Below are 26,545 nucleotides of genomic sequence, written 5' to 3'. Positions count from 1 at the left end.
ATGTCATTGGTATTTTGATTGGGATAGCATTGAAAGTGTAGATTGCTCTGGGTAGCATGGACATTTTAACTATGTTAATTCTTCTAATCCATGAGCATGGACTATTTTTCCATCTTTTTGTGTCTTCCTCAATGTCTTTCAAGAGTGACTTATAGTTTCTAGAATATAGATCCTTTACATCTCTGGTTAAGTTAATTCCAAGGTAACGTATGGTTCCTGGTGCTATTGTAAATGGGATGGATTCTGTCATTTCTCTTTCTTCAGTCTCTCATTATTCGTGTATAGAAATGCAACCTATTTCTGAGCATTGATTTTGTATCCCGCCACATTTGAATTGCTCTATAACTTCAAATAGTTTGGGAGTGGATTCTTTTGGGTTTTACATATAGAGTATCATGTCATCTGCGAAGAGAGACAGTTTGACTTCTTCTTTGCTGATTTGTATACCTTTTATCCCTTTTTGTTGTCTGATTGCTGTTGCAAGGACTTCTAGTACTATGTTGAATAATAGTGGCGAGAGTGGGCATCCTTGCTGTGTTCCTGATCTTAAGGGAAAGGCTTCCAGCTTTTCCCCGTTGAGAGTGATATTTGCTGTAGGCTTTTCATAGATGGTTTTTATGACATTGAGGAATATACCTTCTATCCGTACACTCTGAAGGGTTTTAATCAGGAAAGGATGGTATATTTTGTCAAATACTTTTTCTGCATCTATTGAGAGAATCATATGATTTTTGGCTTTTTCCTTCTGTTTACATTCTAAGACACTGATCGATTTGCGAATATTGAACCACCCTTGCATCCCAGGGTTGAATCCCACTTGGTCATGATGGATAATCCTTTTAATGTACTGTTGGATTCTATTAGCCAGGATCTTGTTGAGAATTTTGGCGTCCATATTCATTAGGGAAATTGGTCTGTAATTCTCCTTTTTGATGGGGTCTTTGCCTGGTTTGGGGATCAAGGTCATATTGGCCTCATAGAATGAGTTTGGTTGCTTTCCTTCTGTTTCTATCTTTTGAACTAGCTTTAGGAGAATAGGTATTATTTCTTCTTTCAATGTTTGGTAGAATTCCACAGGAAAACCGTCCAGTCCTGGAGTTTTGTTTTTTGGAAGGTTGTTTATCACCATTTCAATCTCTTCATAATTAATTAGCCTGTTTAAAAAATCAGTTTCTTCCTGTTTCAGTCTTGGTAGTTTATACGTTTCCAGGAATGCCTCCATCTCTTCCAGATTGCTTAATCTATTAGCATAAAGCTGTTGATAAAAGTTTCTAATAATCCTTCCAATTTCATTGGTGTTGGTTGTGACCTCTCCCTCTTCATTCATAATTTTATTAATTTGGGTCCTTTCTCTATTCTTTTGGATAAGTCTTGCCAGTGGTCTGTCAATTTTTTTGATTCTCTCAAAGAAACAGCTTCTAGTTCTGTTTTTTTGCTCTACTGTACTCCTGGTTTCTAATTCATTTATTTCTGCTTTAATCCTGGTCAACTGCTTTCTCATGTATGGATTAGGTCTGTCCCTCTGTTGCTGTTCCAGCTTCTTGAGGTGAGAATATAAAAACTGCATTTTAGATTTTTCTATTCTTTTGAGTGAGGCTTGGGTGGCTATGTATTTTCCCCTTAGGACTGCCTTTGCAGTGTCCCATAGGTTTTGGACCATTGTGTTTTCATTCTCGTTGGTCTCCATAAATCGTTTAATTTGATTTTTGATTTCCTGGTTTATCAAATCATTCCTGAGATGGATGGTTCTTAGTCTCTAAGAGTTTGAGTTTCTTCCAAATTTTTCCTTGTGGTTGAGTTCCAATTTCAAAGCGTTGTGATCTGAGAATATGCAGCAAATAATTTCAGTCTTTTGGTATTGGTTGAGATCTGTTTTGTGACCCAGAACATGGTCTATTCTTGAGAATGTTCCATAGGCATTAGAATAGAATGAGTATTCTTTGGTTCTGGGGTGTAGTGTTCTATATATATCTATCAGGTCCAACTGGTCTAGTATGGCATTCAAAGCTCTTGTTTCTATTTTGGTTTTCTGTTCTGGTGCTCTGTCTATTGCTGAGAGTAGAGGGTTGAGGTCCCCTAATATTATCGTATTTTTATCTATATGTCTCTTTATTCTGATTAAGCATTGGCTTGTGTATCTTGCTGCTCCCCTGTTGGGGGCATATATATTTATAATTGTCATCTCCACTTGTTGTATACATGCTTAAGAATAATATAGTGCCCTTCTTTGTCTCTAACTATAGTCTTTAGTTTAAAATCCAATCTGTCTGATATGAGAATTGTTACCCCAGCTTTCTTTTGAGGTCCATTTGCGTGTAAGATGGTATTCCATCCCTTTACTTTCAGTCTGAATGTATCTTTGGGTTCAAATTGAGTCTCTTGTAGACAGCAATTGGATGGGTCATGTCTTTTTATACAATGTGCAACCCTGTGGTCCATTATGGGAGCATTTAGGCCATTTACATTGAGACTGATTATTGAGAGATATGATTTTATTGATGCCATGTTGCCAGTAATGTCTTTGTTTCTATAGATTGTGACTATCTGTTCTGTATCACTCTTGGGGCCTTTCTACCTTTATACAACCCCCCTTAATATCTCCTGTAGGGCTGGTTTCATGGTTACGTAATTCGTCAGTGACTGGTGATTCTGGAAGGTCCTTATCTCTCCGTCAATTCTGAATGACGACCTTGCTGGTTAAAGGATCCTTGGCTGCATGTTTTTCTCTGAAAGAGCTTTAAAAACGCCCCCCGCACCCTTTCTCTCATTCCAGGTCTGTGTAGACAGGTCTGACATAATTCTGATACCTTTGCCTTAGTACGTGAGAAATTTCTTTGCCCTGGCCACTTTCAATACTGTATCCTTGGATCTAATATTTGCGAAATGCACTATGACGTGATGTGGCGTATGTTTGTCGTGGTTGAGCTTGGGAGGGGTCCTCTCTGCCTCTTGGACACGAATGTTTGTTTCCCTTGCTAGATTAGGGAAGTTTTCAGCTACAATTTGTTCAAATATCTCTTCTACACCTCTGTTTTTCTCTACCCCCTCGGGGATGCTGATGATTCTGACATTGGAACATTTCATTGAGTCAGTAATCTCCCGTAACCTACATTCCTGAGCATGGCTTTTTTTGAGTCCAGAATCTATTTTAGATTTCTCTTCTGCTAACCTATCTTCCAATTCGCTGATACCTTCTGCCTCATTCACCCTGGCTGTCAGAGCCTCTAGTTTTGACTGCATTTGGCTCATAGAATTTTATTTTCTGCCAGATTTGCTCTCATTTCTGCCCTTAGAGATTCTATATTCTCATTAACATTTTTGTTAATACTTTTTCAAGTCTACACATCATCTTGACCGTTGTTACTCTGAATTCCATTTATGATAATTTGGTTATATCCATATCCATTAGTTCTGTGGCAGAGGCCACAAACTCATTGTCTTTTCTTTGCTGGGGGGATTGCTCCTTTTCATAATTCTGATGAGGAGAGGTTGCGGGGTTGTCCAGAGCCCAAATTATTGACCGGGACCCAGGCAGTGCGCACTTGTTTTATAGAGACCTTAGGGTTGTGGGCTTCTTGATTTTTCAACCTGCCTTCTGGGGGAGGGGCCTGCCACGCTGATACTCAGGGAACCCTGTTTGGGTAGAGTCTCCGTGTCCCCTGCGAGTGGGGATGGGGGTGGGCACACTGTGAGCCAGTATTTCCAGGCTTTTGTTCTCTGGCAGCTTTCTCTGGGGGTTTGCTGTGCCTCTTCTGAGAGTCAGAGTAGCAGTAGCAGAATCTCAGCCTCTGTCTCAGAACAGAGGGATCACAGACTGTTCTCCACTGATATTCTGGCCACTTTAATTCTGTTTCTGTTGGTGCTGCTCAACCCTGCAGCGTCCTGGGATGTGCGCCCCACAGCCAGCATCCCAGCCCTCACTTCCAGGGCTGGCGCGTCTCTGTCCTTTGTGTTTTTAACACCACCAGCCTCCAGCGCCAGCTGCCCCTGTGTGCTCCGGAGCTCCCAGTCTCAATAGTTCCAGTGAGCACACAGGAGCTCCACTTCAGTCTGGTGGCACGTGTTCCCCGGCTCAGGGTCTCAGTCTGCTCTCTCATGGGTGCTGGTCTGAGAGTCTGCCCGCTCCCCCATGCAGGTGGCTACAGCTTCCTGGCACCCAAATGTGGCAGCTCCCTCCCCCTTCCGTTTATCTTCCGATATCTGTGCGCGGTTTCATGGCTCTCTGCTTCGTACCTCAATACTCAGCGCTGGAGGTGTTCATTTGTAGAGATCCAGATGTATCTTCCTGCATCTCATGCTGATTCCGTGGATACTCAGGATGGTCTGTTTTTCTCTGTTTTTCCAACTTGACTCAGGGGACCGGCTGAAAAAGAAGTCCCCTACTCCTCCACCATCTTAACTCCAAAAATGAAAAATGCATTTTTCTATTGTTATAATTTCTAGGGTGAAATATTCTGTTATTTTTTTTACCCTGCTTTATGGCAGCCTTGTTCTTTTAATTTTTATTTTTCATTCAGAATTGTTTTCAACTTTTTTGAGTTTGTAAGACAAGGTCAGTGACAATTTTCAGAGGCTACTTTGGGCACACTGGTAACTAGGCCTATTTCTAAACTAAAATCATAATCAAAATTCCATATGTTAGGTTAATCCAACACTTATTATTATCTTTTGTGCTTATTAATATTGACTTAGTATGAAGACAGTGATCAAGTTTAGTTCAAAAGGTTTATTCATAATACTTAGTAAGCCTGACAAAGAGTGACTTACTCTTAAAGAAAGAAATATTTTAAAATGAAAGGACATGGGAAAATAATAATAATAAAGAAATTCTTAAAGAAGATTAGCTGTATATTGGAGGAACAAAAAGAGAATAAGAAATAATGAAATTAGAAGAGAAACCGGAAACATAAACCCATAACTACCACTTCATCAGGCCACTCAACAGTGAAACAAGCAGTCATTCCTACAATTCTTCTTTCTCTGAATTTGTCTTTAACTTCTCCAAAAATACCCAATTTATACACTAGTTTGAAAAAGAAACTCCTACTTCTATAGCTTAAGAAATAAACTTAATTCTCCATTTTCATCTCCGGGAAACATTTTTAGCTGAGTCCCACTTTTAGCTATTGTGCATGTGATAGGCATTTCAGTATTCCCCACCCCTTCTCTGTTTCACTTTTGGAGATACAGGAAAATCTTAAGACTCTGCCCACTTGAAATTTTATGTGGTCATCTGCCTTGCTGCAACCTAGGAGACATGAAGGAAGAAGTGTGTGTAATTTCTAGGAGAAAACATCTAATTTTGTGGGATTGGAACTACAGTCCTGTCTTCTGTCATGGGATTGCATATGGAAACATCTTAGTAACAAAGTGTCTTAGAATGTCAAACGTACAAGCACAGTTCACTGCCCCCAGAGAGTCATGTGCTCCCACACTGGATTTTGAATGTGAAAGAAATAAACCTATGTTGTTTGTTAAGGCACTGGCAATCTGTTGTTATTACCTTGATATCCTCTTATGTTTACTGATTACGAGGGTTTTAAGGGCCTCTTCTGAATAGTATTAAGTCTTGCCACCCACTCGAAGCCAAATGCTTTTTCTATATTTTGCTATTAGTGTCACTTTCAGACCTCCTACTTAACTGATTTTTGGTAATAACATTTGGCAACTACCCCAAAATTCTGTCATAAATCAAAGGACAGTTATGTCTTGCAGTGTCTTGTAAGTATATGGTATAATTCGTATTTCTAACAACACAACATTCCAGAACAGTTCAGGAAAAAAGAAGGCAACTTCCAGATCAATATATGGTATTGAATTGCTATGACCATCTTTTAATACCACAGTCCCATTAGGAAAAATTCACTTGGATTAGGCAGAGTTGTGATTGTTTAATTTTATGACAAATAAGAAAACACAGAAAATAGATGAAGGACATCGTTTTTTAATACTTATATTATTTTAAATTGTTCTTTAATTGATGTACTTAGAATGGTAGATTTGGCTAAATATTTATCTTATTTGTAATAAAATGGAGGTTAAATTAAGTTTGGATTTATTTTAGAGATATATATGACTCATGATATGAGTACTCTAAAATTTTAAATAAAATAACAGTATAACATAGTATATGTAGGTAGCATTTCTTCTTTATGCTCAAATTTTTATTCTCATAGTCAAATTAGAAAAAAAAGACTATATATGCGTGAAGGTCTAGGGAAACTTCAGGAAAATTTCCCCTTTCTTTAGGCTTGCATTAAAAATTCCACAATATACAGTTCCTTTTTTTTCTTCAAGATTTATTTATCTGAGAGAGAGAGAATAAGTGGGGGGATGTGCAGAGTGACAGAATCTCCAAGCAGACTCCCTGCTGAGCAGGGAAACTGAACCAAGGTTCTACCTCAGGATCCATGAGATTATGACCTGACCCAAAACCAAGAGTCAGACACTTAACTGACTGAGCCATCAGGCTCCCCTATAGAGTTCCTTTAAAAAAAAATAAAGAAAACACAAATAACAGATAATTTATAATTTATTGGTTTTCTGAATCAAAACTGTTGAGCTCATGGTGCTTACATTGCTTTATAAATATTAATGTATGTTCTTGAGAAGTTAACTCTGCAACAGTATTCCTCAATTGGAAAATAAATATCTACCACTTATTAGGTGCAAAAACTGGCATTGCATTTATACAGATAAATTGTTTTAACAAAATGACATGTAAAATCATAAAGATAAATGTTAAGTAATGAATTACTGCCTTTGAAACAAAACCACATTTTTAGAATGATGATTCAAAGACTCTCTTATGGATAATGTGTGAATGTCATTATTTTCAACTTCCTTTCTGGTTCAAAGATCCATTTCTACTTTTTTCTTATGGTGATCCTCTTTTCAGCAGCTGTAACAGGGCATCCTTTACATCTTTGTTCCTTAGGGAATAGATGAGAGGGTTTAACAGTGGTGTGACCACAGTGTAGAAGAAGGTAAAGAATTTGCTATATTTTGCAGCAAAGTGGTTCTTAGGATATGTATACACTGGTGCTACTGTTCCATAAAACATGAAAACCACCATGAGGTGGGAGGAGCAGGTGGTAATGGCTTTCTGCCTTCCATCCTTGGATTGGATTTCACCTAAAGCTTGAGCTATGTATCCATAAGAAGTCAGGATCAATCCCAGGGGCACGATGGTGAAAAGAACAGCAGAGACTGTCATCTGCCACTCACTGGCAAAGGTGTCTCCGCATGTCAATCGTATGAGGGCTGGAACCTCACACAGAAAGTCATCTAGGTGGTGGTGGGTGCAGAAGGGAAGCTGAAGTGTGACAGGAATTTGGGTAACAGATTCTATCAGGCCAGACAGCCAGGCTATGAGCACCAGCTTCCAACAGAACTGATGATGCATGATAATGGTATAGTGCAGGGGCTGGCAGATAGCAACATAGCGGTCAAAAGCCATCACCACCAGCATGACACATTCTGTGGCACCAAGACAGAGCAACATACAGAGCTGGATGACACAGCCTGTGTAGGTGATGATCTTGCCTGGTCCCCACAAATTGGACAACATATGAGGCACAGTGGTTGTGGTAAAGCAGAGATCCAAGAAGGAAAGATTGCTAAGAAAGAAGTACATGGGAGTGTAGAGACGAGGGTCCACACAAGAAAGCAAGATAATGGTTGAGTTGGAGAGGATGATCATGGTGTACAAGATGATCACAATCCAGAAAAGAACCATTTCTAGATGGGGCCATTCAGAGAAGCCAAGAAGAATAAAGCCCATTGGGAAACTCTCGTTGGTCATCATTAGTACTTTTGGCATTGGAATTTGAATATGATTTTAACAAAAATTTCATTAATTGATTTTTGAAGGTTATCTGTCATTTTTTAGAGAAGGCAAGCATTATTAGTTTTCCAGGGGATCTTAGGACAGGAGTCATACATGTATTTCCTCTTATACTAGACCAGCAAGATACAACTTCTTCTCCATACAGCTGTTCTTTTTATACAAAAGATGCATTCATAAGATATTACTCTGGAAATTTATCTCTGAGTCTGAAATCACATTCTCCATAGACACCCTGACACAATTGCTTTAGATTATGTGAATGTTTCTTCTAGATTGTTCTTTCAGCTATACATGTATTAGCTCTCTAAAATATTTTGGATGAAATGTTGAAAACAAAATTTTATTTTTCAAATATGTATAGCCCTTATGTATTGTGGTGTTCTTTGCATTGTTCAATCATATTTATAGAAACACCAGAAATGGAGATTATCCCAGAAACAAGATCTTTCTGTTATTAATGTAGACTCTAAACAATAAGACCTTAACCTTTATTCTCTGAGTGTCTGAAGAACCACCTTAGCATAAGAAAAATTAAGGTTTTACAGGAGGAAAATTTATGTTGAACACATGGTGTTAAATAAAGATTTATGTTAAGTAATTAAAATTTCTTTAGGTAAACAACATAAAAATCTTCAGTCAATATTGTTATCTAAGAAATGGCTATAATAATGGCTATAATTATTAATTATAATTCTCACAGAATTATTGAAATGACAGTATATTATTGCCTTCTACTTTTAAGCACAAACTGCTAAACATGATTAAAGTAGTGAAAACAAAACATTACATATACTGAATAATTTTTGCCTCACAAGTCATTATTGTTCTATTTGATTATCAATCAGACTAAATACATTTCAATCAGAAAAAATAATTGTAAAATAGAAATAAATTGTAATAAAATTATGAAATATATGATTATTTTATTTAATTTTTTAAAGATTTTATTTATTTATTTGACAGAGAGAGAGATATAGCCAGTGAGAGAGGGAATAGAAGCAGGGGTAGTGGGAGAGGAAGAAGCAGGCTCTCAGCAGAGGAGCCTGATGTGGGGCTTGATCCCAGGACCCTGGGATCACACCCCAAGCCAAAGGTAGATGCTTAACAACTGAGCCACCCAGGCTCCCCTATATGATTATTTTAAATCTTTACTTCATATGCAGAAGGCAAAGAGAGTGCAGAAGTGTTATCTCTGAAATACTAAAGTAGGATTGGATTTTGGAAACATTGTCCTGGATATTAATTTTCTGTCTCCCAGCAACTGTGAAATTGTTCAGAGGATACAAAAATGTGAGATGCACGAGTGCAAAAAAAAAAAAAATGCTGTCAAGTGAAGGAAACTGAGTTACTAGATTGTGAAAATTATATTTTGTAAGTAGCTAAACAATGCAGAAATATGGAGAACATTACAGGGGTCTGCTTCTATTCAGAAGCAACCTCATAGTTATTTATTTAGTGCCATGCAGGCACTGTGCTATGATGTGGAATATAATTTGAACAAGACAAATTTAGTCCATGTTTGTATAATGCTGCAAGACCTGTGGGAGACAGAGACAACAAGTGAATAAATAAGCAAGTAAATCATGAGGTTTTAATTGTTTCAATGATGTGTTCAAAAAAATGAAAAAGAAATAGTGTATTGTAGTTGAGGATAACAATGGAGGATGTAAGAAGCAGAGGAAGATTGTTCTACACAGGGAGAAAAAGAAAAGCAAAAATTCTGATGCTGAGGAAATATGCAAGCTCCAAGAAGTTCAGCTGCCTGGGAAATGCAGAGCTGTCTGCATGTGGTTTGGCCAGATATTTGAGCCAAATCCAGCTTTTCTATTCTATGATCATGAACTAAACTAATCTATTTCTTTTTTTCACTGTGGGACATTCTGATTTTACCACACAAAGTCCATTCTGTTCTATTAGTGTTTCTACTATAGTTTTCTTAGTGTTAAGAATTTTTTTCATGGGCTTACCTTCACCTGGTTCAGAATGCAATACTATATTAAACTGACATTTGGAGAAGAATGTTCACGTTGTTCATCTGGCTTTTGTTTTGAAATTACATCATGAGTTCAGTTTTTCATTATGGAAAGAAAAAACAAATTCAAGTCAATGGTGTTATGTGCTTTTCTGTTAAATTTAATTTGAATTATTTTGAAGTATCATTTTCACCTTATAATTGTAGTATGAACACCATAGATAATTTAACACGTATGGAACAAAAGAAAAATAGAGGTGTATCCAATCCCAACATTAAATATGATATTTACTGTAAAAGTTTCATTTATTCTTTTCAATATATATCTTAATAAATAATGCATACAGATAGATATAGATACATAAAATATATCAGATATGTAATAGAATTATGCTATATATAGTTCTACATTTCCTTAAATCTTATCATTGTATACATATTCTCATTTCTTTAAATACTTGAAAATATAATTCTTATGAACATAATTTAAAGATCCTTGTTGTTTTACCTTACTAAAATAATTCCCATTACAATTTTATATTATTTTAAATGTAATATTCTTTGAAAATTTTACTAACCTAAAACAGTGCTGAAAAAAATATCTATGTAAAAAAAATCCCCAGATTCTATATGATTATTATTTTTGTTAAGAAAGTACTATTTATTTCAGAGTTATATATTGTAGCTGCACCTATGAAAGAGCTACCCTTACATATCAGTCAGCATTTCTGGTCTTATAATTTTCATCACAACAGCATCCATTTTTCTGGTCTATAATTCAGTAAGAAAAAAAGTGGGGATCTAATTTCAATAAAATTTTCATTTTTTAAAAAGATTTTATTTATTTATTTATTTGATAGAGATAGAGACAGCCAGTGAGAGAAGTAACACAAGCAGGGGGAGTGGGAGAGGAAGAAGCAGGTTCCCAATGGAGGAGCCTGATGTGGGGGCTCGATCCCAGGACTCCAGGATCACGCCCTGAACCAAAGGCAGACGCTTAATGACTGAGCCACCCAGGCGCCCCTAATTTTCATTTTTATTACTATTTATTTCTTTCTGTAATTTTTTCTTTATCAAAATGTTTGTGCCATTTTCAAAACTTTTTTAAAAGTATGTTTTTATTTTTCTGCTAAACATGCAAGAGATTTATATATTACTGACCTTTAATTTTTGATATGTCATAAAACCACATAAATTCCCTAATTAAAAAAAATTTTAGTATGGTTTATGACATTTGTTTCTTCTAAAGTTTTTTTTTTCTTTTTGAAATTCTAATTTATTTTCCATGGCACTTTCTTCATTGCCTTTGTTCATACTTTAGGTAAATCTTTACATATACATTTGCCTACTTATTTTAGTTTTTCATTTTCTATACCTAACCTTTAATCAATTTCATTTTGTAAATGTAAAAACAGTAAAAACTATTACTAATTTGTTATTACGTTTTCAGAGTTTACAGAAGTATTATCTCCTCACTGAATCACAATGGTAATTTTGCTACCTATGCTTTCTATAAACTCTGATGGTAACAGAGTAATTGAAGATTCAGTTTTGGGTAAGAAACACATTTCATTTTCATGGTTTTGGCCCAAAGTTACCCAAATGTTGATCAGAACACATATATTTCTCTCTCGTTCTCTCTTTTTTTCTATATTTCCTCAGTCTCTCCTGTTTTTATCAGATTATAGCACTTTCACTGTTGTCCCTAGTAGGTTTAATAAATAAATATGTTTATTTTAGTTCTAAGTAAGCTGTAGCTTCCTTAAGGCTGTCCCTGTTTCATATTAACACAAAAATTCTGCAGTGGTGAAAACATTTAACTCTAAGGTATTTTGTAAAATAATATTTAACAAATTAATCCAGTTCTTAACTTTTTATACCTTTTAACATGAAGGCTTTAAAAATACACTGATGTGATATGAAAAAATGAAAGAGTGTGCAGTAGAATTTCTGCAACAAAACAGTCAAAAACATTATTAAGTTTGTGTGTGTGTGTGTGTGTGTGTGTATGTGATTTTATCATAAATAGTATACATGAATTTACAACACAGGATCTTTGAGGCTAAATAGAGCACAATAACAATTTGTGCATCTTCAAATATAGCTTGTTCAACTAAGTACCACAGATCTGAGCATGTTTCATTTTTTCTTCATTTTCTAACCATTCCACCTCAAAATATAAGTAGCTTACTTGTGTAGGAAAACAGGTCAGTGGCTGAATGGGAAAAATATAAGCTTGCCCAGGAGCCATCTACATACCATCCATTCATTGAGTTTTTCTCAGACTTCCCCACTCCAAGTAACTCTCCAGTTAAGTATATAACATTGTGAAGTTACTAAGAGATGCCAAAAAAGGTGTGAACGGTTTTATTTCAATTGAAGGAGAGAGCAAAAGAAATACAGATGGAACAGGGTTTCTTGGAGGTCCCTGGAGGTTCTATTTTTACAGGTAATTAGCTTCTAGTCCAAAATGTTCCAAAAACCTAAAGAATGATAACAAAACTTTTCCTTGTTTTCAGTGAACAAACTGATCTACCACTTTAACTCTTTTCAGTTAAATGTTTAACTGATTATCCATTAACATAATTAAGCAAGTCACTTATTTATTATATTTGTTGAAGGTTTAAGAGGTCATTGGTTTACTTATTGACTCCACAAATGTTTTGTGGCTGTTCTGTGACCATCCATGTGCTAGTCACTGGAGACATAGTAGGGATGAAAGTAAATCAGAAAGAATAAAAGCAATATACTTTTTCAGTCTTAAATTGTTTGTGCATGCTATTAGTTAGCTAAAAATAGTCCATGGAGGTTGAAAAATTCAAATAAATGTTTACACAAGAGAAAAAAATTTATAAAAATGAAGCTTTGACACTTCAAAATGGAAGAAAAAGAACCAAGTTTTATTTCAGACATGCAATGATAGGTAATATAAGTATATATAGGTCTGTTTAATAGTTTATTAATTGTCCTAGGAAATGTGTAACATGTATAAAAGATCTGAAAGTCTTTAAATATACTTCAAATCCAATTTCTGAATAAAATACATTAATATTTAAGAATAGAAACATATTAAAATACAAAATGTTTCAAATTAGACAACATCATATATCAAAAGTAAAAATAAGAGAGTATGTTATGTATGACAAGAAGGAATAGCGATTGCAAGAGTGGTATTAGCATGATAGCGGCATAAAACATTTCTCCATTTTCCCCATCAACGACAAAATTTTGGCATCCATCCACAGGCAAAACTGCCTTTGAGGAAACACTATATCTTAAATGATCTGGGAGGAGTGTTACCCAACAATGGGTAAGGTAATATGCAAACAGACCTCAAAGCCATCTATGGATCCTGTAATGGCCAGTAAACTGAATGAGCTTTTCTCCACTGGAGTGTGGGAACCCCTGGACTTGGGCAGCCACCTGCGGACAAGACAGTTTTTGTGAAAGTCCAGGCTTTCAGGGGAGAAATTGCAGCATGCTGTTGAAACAAACAAACAAACAAACAAACAAACAAATTGGACACTTTGGAGGAGGTAAAAAGAATAGCTAGAGTTTACCCATATCATCAGTCCCCCAAGTCAGCATAGCTTAGGACCATAAAGATCTTCCACAACCTGTGATTTATTGGAGGTGTAAATGAACAGTATGTGTGAATAAGCATCCGGTCTTCCTAGATGTGTGGTACACCAATAAAATATCTCACTTCTCTCTCATCCTATTTAGAGTACAATGAGAGTCTCTATGACTCACAGGCAGAAAGAGTCTAGAAGAGCAGCACATAAGAATCTCAGAGGGGGACTTCTGGGGAAGATGACAGAGTAGGAGGGTCCTATGCTCACCTTGTCCCATGGATACTAGATAACACCCACATCAGTATAAACAACCCAGAAAACTACCCAAAGACTGAAAGAACAGATTCTTCACAGCTAAATGTAGAAAAGAGGCCAGAGAAGATGGAGATGTGTTCAGAAGCCAAAGAACCCACTGGACTGTCCGTGGGAGAAAAGGATGTCATAGGCATGGAAAATGGAGAGGAATAGACCCCCCGCTCCAAGTACCCCAGGCACAAAGGAACTGCACTGAAAAGTCAAATCCATAGAATTTGGCTTTGAAAACCAGAGGGGCCCAATTTTGCAAGCCCTTAGGGAATCCATCCCATTTACAATAGCACCAAAAACCATACGTTACCTTGGAATTAACTTAACCAGAGACGTAAAGGACCTATATTCTAGAAACTATAAATCACTCTTGAAAGACATTGAGGAAGACATAAAAAGATGGAAAGATAGTCCATGCTCATGGATCGGAAGAATTAACATAGTTAAAATGTCCATGCTACCCAGAGCAATCTACACTTTCAATGCTATCCCGATCAAAATACCGATGACATTTTTCAAAGAACTGGAACAAATAGTCCTTAAATTTGTATGGAACCAGAAAAGGCCCCGAATCTCCAAGGAACTGTTGAAAAGGAAAAACAAAGCTGGGGGCATCACAATGCCGGATTTTGAGCTGTACTACAAAGCTGTGATCACAGGACAGCATGGTACTGGCACAAAAACAGACACATAGACCAATGGAACAGAATAGAGAGCCCAGAAATGGACCGTCAGCTCTTTGGGCAACTAATATTTGATAAAGCAGGAAAAAACATCCGGTGGGAAAAAGACAGTCTCTTCAATAAATGGTGCTGGGAAAATTGGACAGCTACATGCAAAAGAATGAAACTTGACCACTATTTCATACCATACACAAAAATAAACTCCAAATGGATGAAAGACCTCAATGTGAGACAGGAATCCATCAAAATTCTAGAGGAGAACATAGGCAGCAACCTCTACGACATCGGCCAAAGCAACCTTTTTCATGATACATCCCCAAAGGCAAGAGAAACAAAAGATAAAATGAATTTATGGGACTTCATCAAGATTAAAAGTTTCTGCACAGCCAAGGAAACAGTCAGAAAAACTAAGAGGCAGCCCACGGAATGGGAGAAGATATTTGCAAATGACACTACAGATAAAGGACTGGTATCCAAGATCTACAAAGAACTTCTCAAACTCAATACACGAGAAACAAATAAACAAATCATAAAATGGGCAGAAGACATGAACAGACACTTTTCCAAAAAAGACATACAAATGGCTAACAGACACATGAAAAAATGTTCAAAATCGTTAGCCATCAAGGAAATTCAAATCAAAACCACACTGAGATACCACCTTACGCCAGTTAGAATGGCAAAAATAGACAAGGCAAGAAACAACAATTGTTGGAGAGGATGTGGAGAAAGGGGATCCCTCCTACATTGTTGGTGGGAATGCAAGTTGGTACCGCCACTCTGGAAAACAGTGTGGAGGTCCCTTAAAAAGTTAAAAATTGAGCTACCCTATGATCCATCCATTGCACTACTGGGTGTTTACCCCAAAGATACAGATGTAGTAAAGAGAAGAGCCATATGCACCCCAATGTTCATAGCAGCAATGTCCACAATAACTAAATCATGGAAGGAGCCGAGATGCCCTTCAACAGATGACTGGATTAAGAAGTTTTGGTCCATATGTACAATGGAATATTAGTCAGCTATCAGAAAGAATGAGTTCTCAACATTTGCTACAACATGGATGGCACTGGAGGAGATAATGCTAAGTGAAATAAGTCAAGCAGAGAAAGACAATTATCATATGATTTCTCTCATCTATGGAACATAAGAACTAGAATGATCAGTAGGGGAAGAAAGGGATAAAGAAAGGGGGGGTAATCAGAAGGGGGAATGAAACATGAGAGACTATGGACTCTGAGAAACAAACTGAGGGCCTCAGAGGGGAGGGAGCTGGGGGAATGGGATAGGCTGGTGATGGGTAGTAAGGAGGGCACGTATTGCATGGTGCACTGGGTGTTATACACAACTAATGAATCATCGAGCCTTACATCGGAAACGGGGGATGTACTGTATGGTGACTAACATAATATAATAAAAAATAATTATAAAAAAAAAAGAAAACCAGAGGGGCCCAATTTTGCAAGCTCTTATACTCAGCATTGCTTACCAACAAGAACTTATTTATTTATTTATTTATTTATTTATTTATTTATTTATTTAAAATTCCAGTTAATTAACTACAGTTTAATATTAGTTTCAGGTGTACAATATAGTGATGCAACACTTACTTACAATACCCGGTGCTTATCACAGTAAGTGTGCTCTTTAAAGATGGTGTGACTGTTGCAAAATCAATTGACTTAAAAGATGAATATAAAAATATTGGCACTCAACTTGTTCAAGATGTTGCCAATAACAGAAATGAAGAGGCTGGGGATGGCACCACTCCTGCTACTGCCCTGGCATACTCTATTGCCAAGGAAGGCTTTGAGAAGATTAGCAAAGATGCTAATCCTTTGGAAATCAGGAGAGGTGTGATGTTAGCTGTTGATGTTATAATTGCTGAGCTTAAGAAGAAGTCTTAACCTGTGACAACCCCCAAAGAATTTGCTTTGGTTGCTACAATTTCTGCAAATGGAGACAAAGAAATTGGCAGCATCATTTTTGATGCATTGAAAAAGGTTGGAAGAAAGGGTGTCATCACATTAAAGGATGGAAAAGCACTAAATTAATTAGAAATTATTGAAGGCATGAAGTTTGATTGAGGTTACATTTCTCAATACTTTATTAATACATTAAAGTCAGAAATGTGAATTCCAAGATGCCTTTGTACTGTTGAGTGAAAAGAAAACTTCTAGTGTCCAGTCCATTGTAACTGCTCTTGATTTGCCTATGCTCACTGTAAGCCCTTGGTCATAATTCCTGAAGATGTTGATGGAGAAGCTCTGAGTACACTCATTTTGAATAGGCTAAAAGTTGGTTTTTGGTAGCAGTCAAAACTCCAGGTTTTGGTGACAATAGAAAGAACCAGCTTAAAGACATGGCTATTGCTACTGGTGGTGCAGTGTTTGGAGAAGAAAGATTGACTCTAAATCTCAAAGATGTTCAGTCTCACAACTTAGAAAAAGTTGGAAATGTCATTGTGACCAAAAATAATGCCATGCTCTTAAAAGGAAAAGATGACATGTCTCAAATTAAAAAATGTATTTAAAAAATCATAGAACAATTAGTTATCACAACTAGTGAATATGAAAAGGGAAAGCTGAATGAACATCTGGCAAAATTCCCAGATGGGGTAGATGTGCTGAAAGTTGGGTCAAATGATGTTGAAGTGAATGAAAAGAAAGAGTGATGGATACCCTTCATGGTACATGAGCTGCTGTTGAAGAAGGCACTGTTCTGGGAGGGAGTTGTGCCCTATTTTGGTACATTTTAGCCTTGGATTCATAACTCCAGCTAATGAAGATCATAAAATGAGTACAAAAATTATTAGGAGAATACTCAAAATTCCTGCAATGACCATTACTAAAAATGCAGGTGTTGAAAAATCATTGATAGTTGAGAAAATTGTGCAGAGTTCCTCAGAAGTTGGTTATGACGCTATGCTTGGCAATTTTGTCAATATGGTGAGAAAAGGAATCATTGCTCCAACTAAGGTTGTAAGAACTCCTTTATTGGACGCTACTGGAGTGGTGTTAACTAAAACAGAAGTTGTAGTCACCAAAATTCCTAAAGAAGAGAAGGATCCTGGAATGGGTGGAATTGGTGGAATGGGAGGTGGCATGTTCTAATTTCTAGAATAGTGCATTACTATTTTTAATGAACTGTGAGAGGAAGCTCAAGGCAGTGCTCCTCAACAATAACTTCAGAGAAGTCAGTTGAAGGAAGTAAATGAAGAAAAGGCTGGCTGATGTTTGAGAAAGTTACTATAACCAACAGTTACTGGTTTCAATTGACAACATATAATGGTTTGCTGTTTTCGTTGTCCATGTCTACAGATAATTAATTTTGTATTTTTGAATAAGGAGACATTTGTACATTCTTGATAACCAAGTGCAAGAGCTATGTACCAATGTACTATTTATGACTTAAATCACTCAGGCATTTTTACCACTACTCTGTTAAAATCAAGATTTTAGTGCTTGCCATCACCAGATGAATAGTTTAAAAGCAGCCATTCTGTGGCAGATCAGAATAATTGTGTAAAAAGTAGAGAAATATACAATCAAGTGACAACCTTTGTGTAATAAAAAAAAATTGTTTAAATTTAAAAAAAAACAGTGGGTTCAGAACGGGAAGAGCCAGGAGGGCAGGAGGAAATGGAGTCCCTGTAATTAAAGAGAAAGCAAAACAAAACGTCCCACAGAAATACAACATAGAAACATCATATGAAAAACATCTGGGATATATGGAAGAGATATATATTTTTTTCTTTTCTTTTTTTTATTTCAATGTTTTTTTATTATATTATGTTAGTAACCATTCAGTACATCTCTGGTTTCTGATGTAAAGTTCGATGATTCATTAGTTGCGTATAACAACCAGTGCACCATGCAATACGTGCCCTCCTTACTACCCATCACCAGTCTATCCCATTCCCCCATCCCTCTCCCCTCTGAAGCCCTCAGTTTGTTTCTCAGAGTCCATAGTCTCTCATGTTTCATTCCCCCTTCTGATTACCCCCCCTTTCTTTATCCCTTTCTTCCCCTACCAATCTTCCTAGTTCTTATGTTCCATAGATGAGAGAAATCATATGATAATTGTCTTTCTCTGCTTTACTTATTTCATTTAGCATTATCTCCTCCTGATGGCTAATGATTTTGAACATTGTTTCATGTGTCTGTTAGCCATTTGTATGTCATCATTGGAAAAGGGTCTGTTCATATCTTCCGCCCATTTTATGATTTTTTTTTTTTTGTTTCTCTCATATTGAGTTTGAGAAGTTCTTTGTGGATCTTGGATACCAGTCTTTTATCTGTAGCATCATTTGCAAATATATTCTCCCATTCCGTGGGCTGCCTCTTAGTTTTTTTGACTGTTTCCTTGGCTGTGCAGAAGCTTTTTATCTTGATGTAGTCCCACAAGTTCATTTTATCTTTTGTTTCTCTTGCCTTTGGAGATGTGTCATGAAAAAGGTTGCTTTGGCCGATGTCGTAGAGGTTGCTGCCTATGTTCTCCTCTAGGATTTTGATGGATTTCTGTCTCACACCGAGGTCTTTCATTCACTTGGAGTTGATCTTTGTGTATGGTGTGAGAGAGTGGTCAAGTTTCATTCTTTTGCATGTAGCTGTCCAATTTTCCTAGCACCATTTATTGAAGAGACTGTCTTTTTTCCACCGGATGTTTTTTCCTGCTTTATCAAAGATTAGTTGCCCAAAGAGCCGAGGGTCCATTTCTGGGTTCTCTATTCTGTTCCATTGCTCTATGTGTCTGTTTTTGTGCCAGTACCATGCTGTCTTTGTGATCACAGCTTTGTAGTACAGCTCGAAATCTGACATTGTGATGCCCCCAGCTTTGTTTTTCCTTTTCAACAGTTCCTTGGCAATTCAGGGCCTTTTCTGTTTCCATAGAAATTTAAGGGCTATTTGTTCCAGTTCTTTGAAAAATGTCATTGGTATTTTGATCCGGAGAGCACTGAAAGTGTAGATTGCTCTGGGTAGCGTGGACATTTTAACTATGTTAATTCTTCTGATCCATGAGCATGGAATATTTTTCCATCTTTTTGTGTCTTTCCCAGTGTCTTTCAAGAGTGATTTATAGTTTCTAGAATATAGGTCCTTTACGTCTCTGGTTAAGTTAATTCCAAGGTAATGTATGGTTTTTGGTGCTATTGTAAATGGGATGGATTCCCTCATTTCTCTTTCTTCAGTCTCATTATTCGTGTACAGAAATGCAACTGATTTCTGAGCATTGATTTTGTATCCCGCTAAATTACTGAATTGCTCTCTAACTTCTAATATTTTGGGAGTGGATTCTTTTGGGTTTTCCATATACAGTATCATGTCATCTGCGAAGAGAGACATTTTGACTTCTTCTTTGCCAATTTGGATACCTTTGATCCCTTTTTGTTGTCTGATTGCTGTTGCAAGGACTTCTAGTACTATGATGAATAATAATGGCAAGTGGCATCCTTGTCGTGTTCCTGATCTTAAGGGAAAGGCTTCCAGCTTTTCCCCATTGAGAATGATATTTTCTGTAGGCTTTTCATAGATGTTTTTTTTTTGAGATTTAGGAATGTACCCTCTATCCCTACACTCTGAAGGGTTTTAATCAGGAAAGGATGCTGTATTTTGTCAAATGCTTTTTCTGCATCTATTGAGAGAATCATATGATTTTTGAATTCTACTTTCTGAATAAAATCTAAGACACCGATTGGTTTGTGAATGTTGAACCACCCTTAAATCCCAGGTATGAATCCCACTTGGTCATGATGGATAATCCTTTTAATGTACTGTTGGAACTATTAGGCAGGATCTTGTTGAGGATTTTGGCCTCCATATTCATTAGGGAAATCGGTCTGTAATTCTCCTTTTTGATGGGGTCTTTGCCTGGTTTGGGGATCAAGGTCATATTGGCCTCATAGAATGAGTTTGGTTGCTTTCCTTCTGTTTCTATCTTTTGAACTAGCTTTAGGAGAATAGGTATTATTTCTTCTTTCAATGTTTGGTAGAATTCCACAGGAAAACCGTCTGGGCCTGGAGTTTTGTTTTTTGGAAGGTTGTTTATCACTGACTCAATCTCTTCATAATTAATTGGCCTGTTTAAAAAATCAATTTCTTCCTGTTTCAGTCTTGGTAGTTTATAGGTTTCCAGGAATGCCTCCATCTCTTCCAGATTGCTTAATTTATTGGCATAAAGCTGTTGATGAAAGTTTCTAATAATCCTTCCAATTTCTTTGGTCTTGGTTGCAACTTCTCCCCTTTCATTCATAATTTTATTAATTTGGGTCATTTCCCTAGTCTTTTGGATAAGTCTTGCCAGTGGTCTGTCAATTTTATTAATTCTTTCAAAGAACCAGCTTCTAGCTCTGTTGATCTGCTTTACTGTGTTCCTGGTTTCTAATTCATTGATTTCTGCTCTAATCTTGTTCAACTGCTTCCTTGTGAGTGGGTTAGGCCTGTCCCTCTGTTGCTGTTCCAGCTTCTTGAGGTGAGAATATAAAAACTGCATTTTAGATTTTTCTATTCTTTTGAGTGGGGTTTGGATGGCTTGTATTTCCCCCTTAGGCCTGCCTTTGCAGTATCCCATAGGTTTTGTACCATTGTGTTTTGATTCTCTTTGGTGTCCATAAATTATTTAAATTGATTTTTGATTTCCTGGTTTATCAAATCATTCCTGAGCAGGATGGTTCTTAGTCTCCAAGTGTTTGAGTTTCTTCAAAATTTTTCTCTGTGGTTGAGTTCCAATTTCAAAGCATTGTGGTTTGAGAATATGCAGGGAATAATTTCAGTCTTTTGGTATTGGTTGAGACCTGTATTGTGAGCCAGAACATGGTCTATTCTTGAGAATGTTCCATGGGCATTAGAATAGAATGAGTATTCTTTGGTTCTGGGATGTAGTGTTCTATATTATTCTATGAGGTCCAACTCGTCGAGCATGGCATTCAAAGCCCTTGTCTTTGTCCGTTTTTTGCATGGGTGTTCTCTCTATTTCTGGTAGTGGAGTGTTGAGGTTCCCTGCTATTAACGTATTTTTATCTATATGTGTCTTTATTCTGGTTAAGCGTTGGCTTGTGTATCTTGCTGCTCCCCTGTTGGGGGCATATATATTTACAAGTGTCATCTCCACTTGTTGGATACATATTTTAAGAATAATATAGTGCCCTTCTGTGTCTCTAACTATAGTCTTTAGTTTAAAATCCAATCTGTCTGATATGAGAATTGCTACTGCAGCTTTCTTTTGAGGTCCATTTTTGTGAATGATGGTATTCCATCCCTTTACTTTCAGTCTGGATGTATCTTTGGGTTCAAAATGAGTCTCTTGTAGACAGCCAATGGATGGGTCATTTCTTTTTATCCAATCTGCAACCCTGTGGCACTTTATGGGAGCATTCAGGCCATTTACTTTGAGACTGAGTATTGAGAGATATGATTTTAATGATGTCATGTTGCCAGTAAAGGCTTTGTTTCTATCGATTGTGTCTTTCTGTTCTGTATCACTCTTGGGGCATTTCTACCTTTAATGAACCTCCCTTAATACCTCCTGTAGGGCTCGTTTTGTGGTTACGAAATTGGCTAGTGACTGTCGATTCTGAAATGTCTTTATTTCTCCACCAATTCTGAATGACAGCCTTGCTGAATAAAGGATCCTTGGCTGCATGTTTTTCTCTGAAAGAGCTTTAAAATGCCCCAACCCTTTCTCTCATTCCATGTCTGTGTAGACAGGTCTGACATAATTCTGATACCTTTGCCTTGGTACGTGAGAAATTTCTTTGCCTTGGCCACTTTCCATACTGTATCCTTTGATCTAATATTTGCGAAATGCACTATGACGTGACGTTGTGTAGTTTTGTCATGGTTGAGCTTGGGAGGAGTCCTCTCTGCCTCCTGGACACAGATGTTTGTTTCCCTTGCTAGATTAGGGAAGTTTTCAGCTACAATTTGTTCAAATATCTCCTCTAGACCTCTGTTTTTCTCCAGCCCCTTGGGGATGCCAATAATTCTGACATTGGAATGTTTCATTGAGTCAATAATCTCCTGTAACCTACATCCATGGTCGTGGATTTTTTTAAATCCAGATTCTATTTTAGTTTTCTCTTCTACTCACCCATCCTCCAATTTGCTGATACGTTCTTCTGCCTCATTCACCCTGGCCGTCAGAGCATCTAGTTTTGACTGCATTTGGCTCATAGAATTTTTAATTTCTGCCAGATTGGCCCTCATTTCCACCCTTAGAGATTTTATATTCTCATTAACATTTTTGTTAATACTCTTTCAAGTCTACACATAATCTTGACCATTGTTACTCTGAATTCCATTCCTGATAATTTGGTTATACCCATATCCATTAGTTCTGTGGCAGAGGCCACAGACTCATTGTCTCTTCTTTGCTGGGGGGAATTTCTCCTTTTCGTCATTCTGATGAGGAGAGGTTGTGGGGTTGTCCAGAGCCCAAATTATTGACCGGGACCCAGCCCATGCACCCTTGTTCTATAGGGATCTTAGGGATGTGGGTTTCTTGATTTTTCAGCCTGCCTTATGGGGGAGGGGCCTGCCACGCCCATACTCAGGCAATCCTGTTTGGGTATAGTCTCCATGTCCCCTGGGAGTGGGGATGGGGATGGGCACACTGTGAGCCGGTCTTTCCAGGCTTTTGTTCTCTGGCGGCTTTCCCTTAAGGTTTGCTCTGCCTCTTCTGAGAGTCAAAGCAGTAGTCGCCGAATCTCAGCCTCTGTCTCAGAACAGAGGGATCGCGGACTGTTCTCCACTGATATTCTGGCCACTTTAATTCTGTTTCTGTTGGTGCTGCTCAACCCTGCAGCATCCGGTGATGTGTACCCCACACCCAGCATCCCAGCCCGCACTTCCAGGGCTGGCGCAGCTCTGTCCTTTGTGTTTCTAACACTGCTCATCACTAGCTGTCAGCCACTAGCCGCCATTGGCCCCTGTGCACTCCCGGAGCTCCCGGTCTCAGTCTGGTTCCAGTGAGCCTTCCAGAGTTCCATTTGAGTTGATGGTCTCAGTCTGCTCTCTCAGGGGTGCTGGTCCTGGAGTTTGCCTGCTCCCCCATGCAGGTGGCTACCGCTTCCCGGTGCCCGAATGTGGCAGCTCCCTCCCCCTTCCGCTTATCTTCCAATATCTGTGTGCAGTTTCACGGCTCCTTGCTTCATACCTCAATACTCAGTGCTGGAGATGCTCATTTGTAGAGATCCAGATATATCTTCCTGTGTCTCCTGCTGATTCCGTGGATGTTCAGGCTGGTCCGGTACCTATTCAACCTGACTCAGGGGATGGGCTGAAAAAGGGTCCCCTACTCCTCTGCCATCTTAACTTCCCCCATCTCCTGTTTTAAACTGGGTTCCTTGCTGAAAGTGGTTGCTTTTCTGTTCATAGAGTTGCTGCTATTCTTTTCTTCATTCTCCAGTTGAGTTTGTAGGTGTTCAGAATGGTCTGATAGCTATCTAGCTGAATTCCTGGGACCAGACAATATTTAAGCCCCCTGCTCCTCCACCGTCTTGGACTCCTCCATGGCATATTTGTTTACTAATCTCAAAGCGTATGCTGAAGGGGTAGGGATCTTTAGGAAACTTTGACAATAAAAGAGTTGGCAAGAGCTATTTCCCTCTCCCACCCCTCCACCCCCATTCTAAATATACATACACCTGTGGGAACCAGCATAGTGAGAACACTCTCCTCCTAGCCTGATAATCCTGTGCTCTGCCCCTTAGTGCTTCTGCAGATCTGCACCTCGAACCCAGACTACCTGGGCAGAGTTTTTCCTGGGAAGTTTCAGCTTCCCTCCTGCAGAGACCCACACTGATTTTGCTGGCACCATGTGTCACACACACACATTCTTCTGCAGACTTGCCCTTTCCATGCCCACAGAAGAAGTTTTTTCAGTGGATCCAGGTTCCTTCCCACAGTGGACCTGCACGAACCTTGCTAACTGTGCACCCCACCTCCTAGTTCTTCTGTGGACCTGCTCTGCACACGGATCCATCCAAAGCTGAGGCATAAATATGGCAGTGTGCAAGTAGCACTCTTGGGGCCAACACTACTCCAAAGTACCTCCTGTAACCACACATACCAACCCAACTGCATTATAGCAGTGAGCTGTGGGCAAACATCTGGTCTGACAGTGAGAACTGCCCACCAATGAAAACTTCTCATAGGACAACACAGTGGGAGTGCTCTGCAGTTTGGTGCTACCACAGATAAGGCAAATACCTTGTCTGACTCAACTCAAGTTCAAGGCAGCCCCACAGTAGCCCACCACCAACACAGGGATAAGACCCTGCCCACAACAGCCAAAAAGAACCATTGCAGACAACTTGACTGAAGGCAAATGTAGCTCAACCACAATAGGAGGGTGCAGGATACACACATAGACAATACTGAAGTGCCAGGCTCTGGTGAAGAGGAGACATGGGACTGCAGGGCAGCATAGGACCTCTTCCTCATAAGGCCAATACATTCAAGAGCAGGAGATGTAACAGACTTTCCAAACACATAAAAATATAGGCAGAGAACTAATCAAAATGATGAGACAGATATGTCTGTCTGGAAACAACAGGATAAAATCACAGCAAGAGCACTAAATGGAATGGAGATAACTAATACAACTGATAGAGAATTTAATGTAATGGTCATAAAGACACTCACTGGACTTGAGGAAAGAGGGGAGGACCTCAGTGAGACCCACAAAAAGAGGTGAAAAACATTAAAAAATCATATGTGGAATTGAAAAAAAAAAAAAAAACAGATGAACATAGCGGGAAATGAAGAGAGAGACAAACCAGAAAACAGACTAGAGGGAACAAACTGAGGGTTACTGGAGGGGAGGTGGGCAAGGGGATGGGTTAGATAGGTGATGGGTATTAAGGAGTGCACTTTTTGTGATGAGCACTGGGTGTTTTATATAAGTGATGAATCACTAAATTGTGCACCTGAAACTAATATTACACTGTATGTTAGCTAACTGGAATTCATTTAAAAACTTGAAAAAGAAAAAAAAAATAGAGATAAAGAACTCAATAAGTGAAATTAAAAAGACATTAGAGAGAATAAATAGTAGGCTACAGGAAACAGAAGAACGGATCAGTGACCCGGGGGACAGAGTAATGAAAAGCAATCAAGCTGACCAGGAGAGAGACAAAAGAAAGAATATGTTTAAAAAATACATTAAGGAAACCCAACGACATCAAGCACAATAACATTTACATTATAGGGATCTTAGAAGGAGAAAAGAGGGAAAGGGAGGAGAAAACATATTTGAAGAAGTAATAGCTGAAAACTTCCCAAATATGGGGAAGAAAACAGAAATCCAGATCCAGGAGGCACAGAGATCTTCAAACAAATCAACCCAAGAAGGACCACACCCAGACATATGGTAAAAAATGGCAAAAATCAGTGATAAAGAGAGAGAATTGTTAAAGAAGCAAGAGAAAATAAAATGTCACATTCAAGGGAAAATTCAGAAGGCTGATGATTTTTCAAAAAAATTTTGCAGGCCAGAAGGAAGCGTCATGATATCTTCAAAGTGCTGAAGGGACAAAATCTACATTCAAGAATACTCTGTCCAGCAAACTTATCATTCAGAAGGATAGATAGATAAAGAGTTTCCCAGACAAATAGACAAACAAAGAAACAAACAAAAACAAACAAACAACAAGAGTTAAAGGAATTTATGACCACTAAACAAGACTTACAAGATATGTTAAAGGGGATACTTTCAGTGGAAAGCAAAGATGAAGAAGAAAAGAAGAAAGAAGAAGAAGAAGAAGAAGAAGAAGAAGAAGAAGAAGAAGAAGAAGAAGAAGAAGAAAGAAGAAGAAGAAGAAGAAGGAGGAGGAGGAGGAGGAGGAGGAGGAGGAGAAGAAAAATTATCAATAATAGCCAAATTATGGAAAGAGCCCAAATGTCCATTGACTGATGAATGGATAAAGATGTGGTACATACATATAATGGAATATTACTCAGTCATATAAAAGAATGAAATCTTGAGGGAAGTTCCAAGATGGCAGAGTAGTAGGGGGACTCTGAAATTGCCTCATCCTTCAAATACAACTAGACCAATCTTCAACTATTTTAGACAACTAGGAAGAGGATTGGAGGATTACAGAAATGATATGCATAGTTGGAAGGAGTAAATTTGGCAGAAGCAAGGTTTGGAGCCCTGA

The 26,545-nt window shown here is 38.0% G+C and overlaps 1 protein-coding gene and 1 pseudogene across 1 annotated transcript; one reads left to right on the top strand and one right to left on the bottom strand.

The window, feature by feature from the left end:
- Nucleotides 1–6,877: 6,877 nt before the first annotated feature.
- On the bottom strand, nt 6,878–7,804 carry LOC113261916 (olfactory receptor 2H1). Its single transcript, XM_026508227.1, has one exon. It carries the CDS (start codon nt 7,802–7,804, stop codon nt 6,878–6,880), a length of 927 nt encoding a protein of 308 aa, XP_026364012.1.
- Nucleotides 7,805–13,127: 5,323 nt separating this feature from the next.
- Nucleotides 13,128–17,498, top strand: LOC113261915 (60 kDa heat shock protein, mitochondrial-like; annotated as a pseudogene).
- The last annotated feature ends 9,047 nt before the right edge of the window (nt 17,499–26,545 follow it).

This window comes from Ursus arctos, unplaced genomic scaffold (assembly GCF_023065955.2).
Source record: "Ursus arctos isolate Adak ecotype North America unplaced genomic scaffold, UrsArc2.0 scaffold_5, whole genome shotgun sequence".
NCBI lineage: Eukaryota > Metazoa > Chordata > Mammalia > Carnivora > Ursidae > Ursus > Ursus arctos.
Note: the sequence above shows the minus strand (reverse complement) of the source record. Positions and strands in the feature narration are given on the sequence as shown.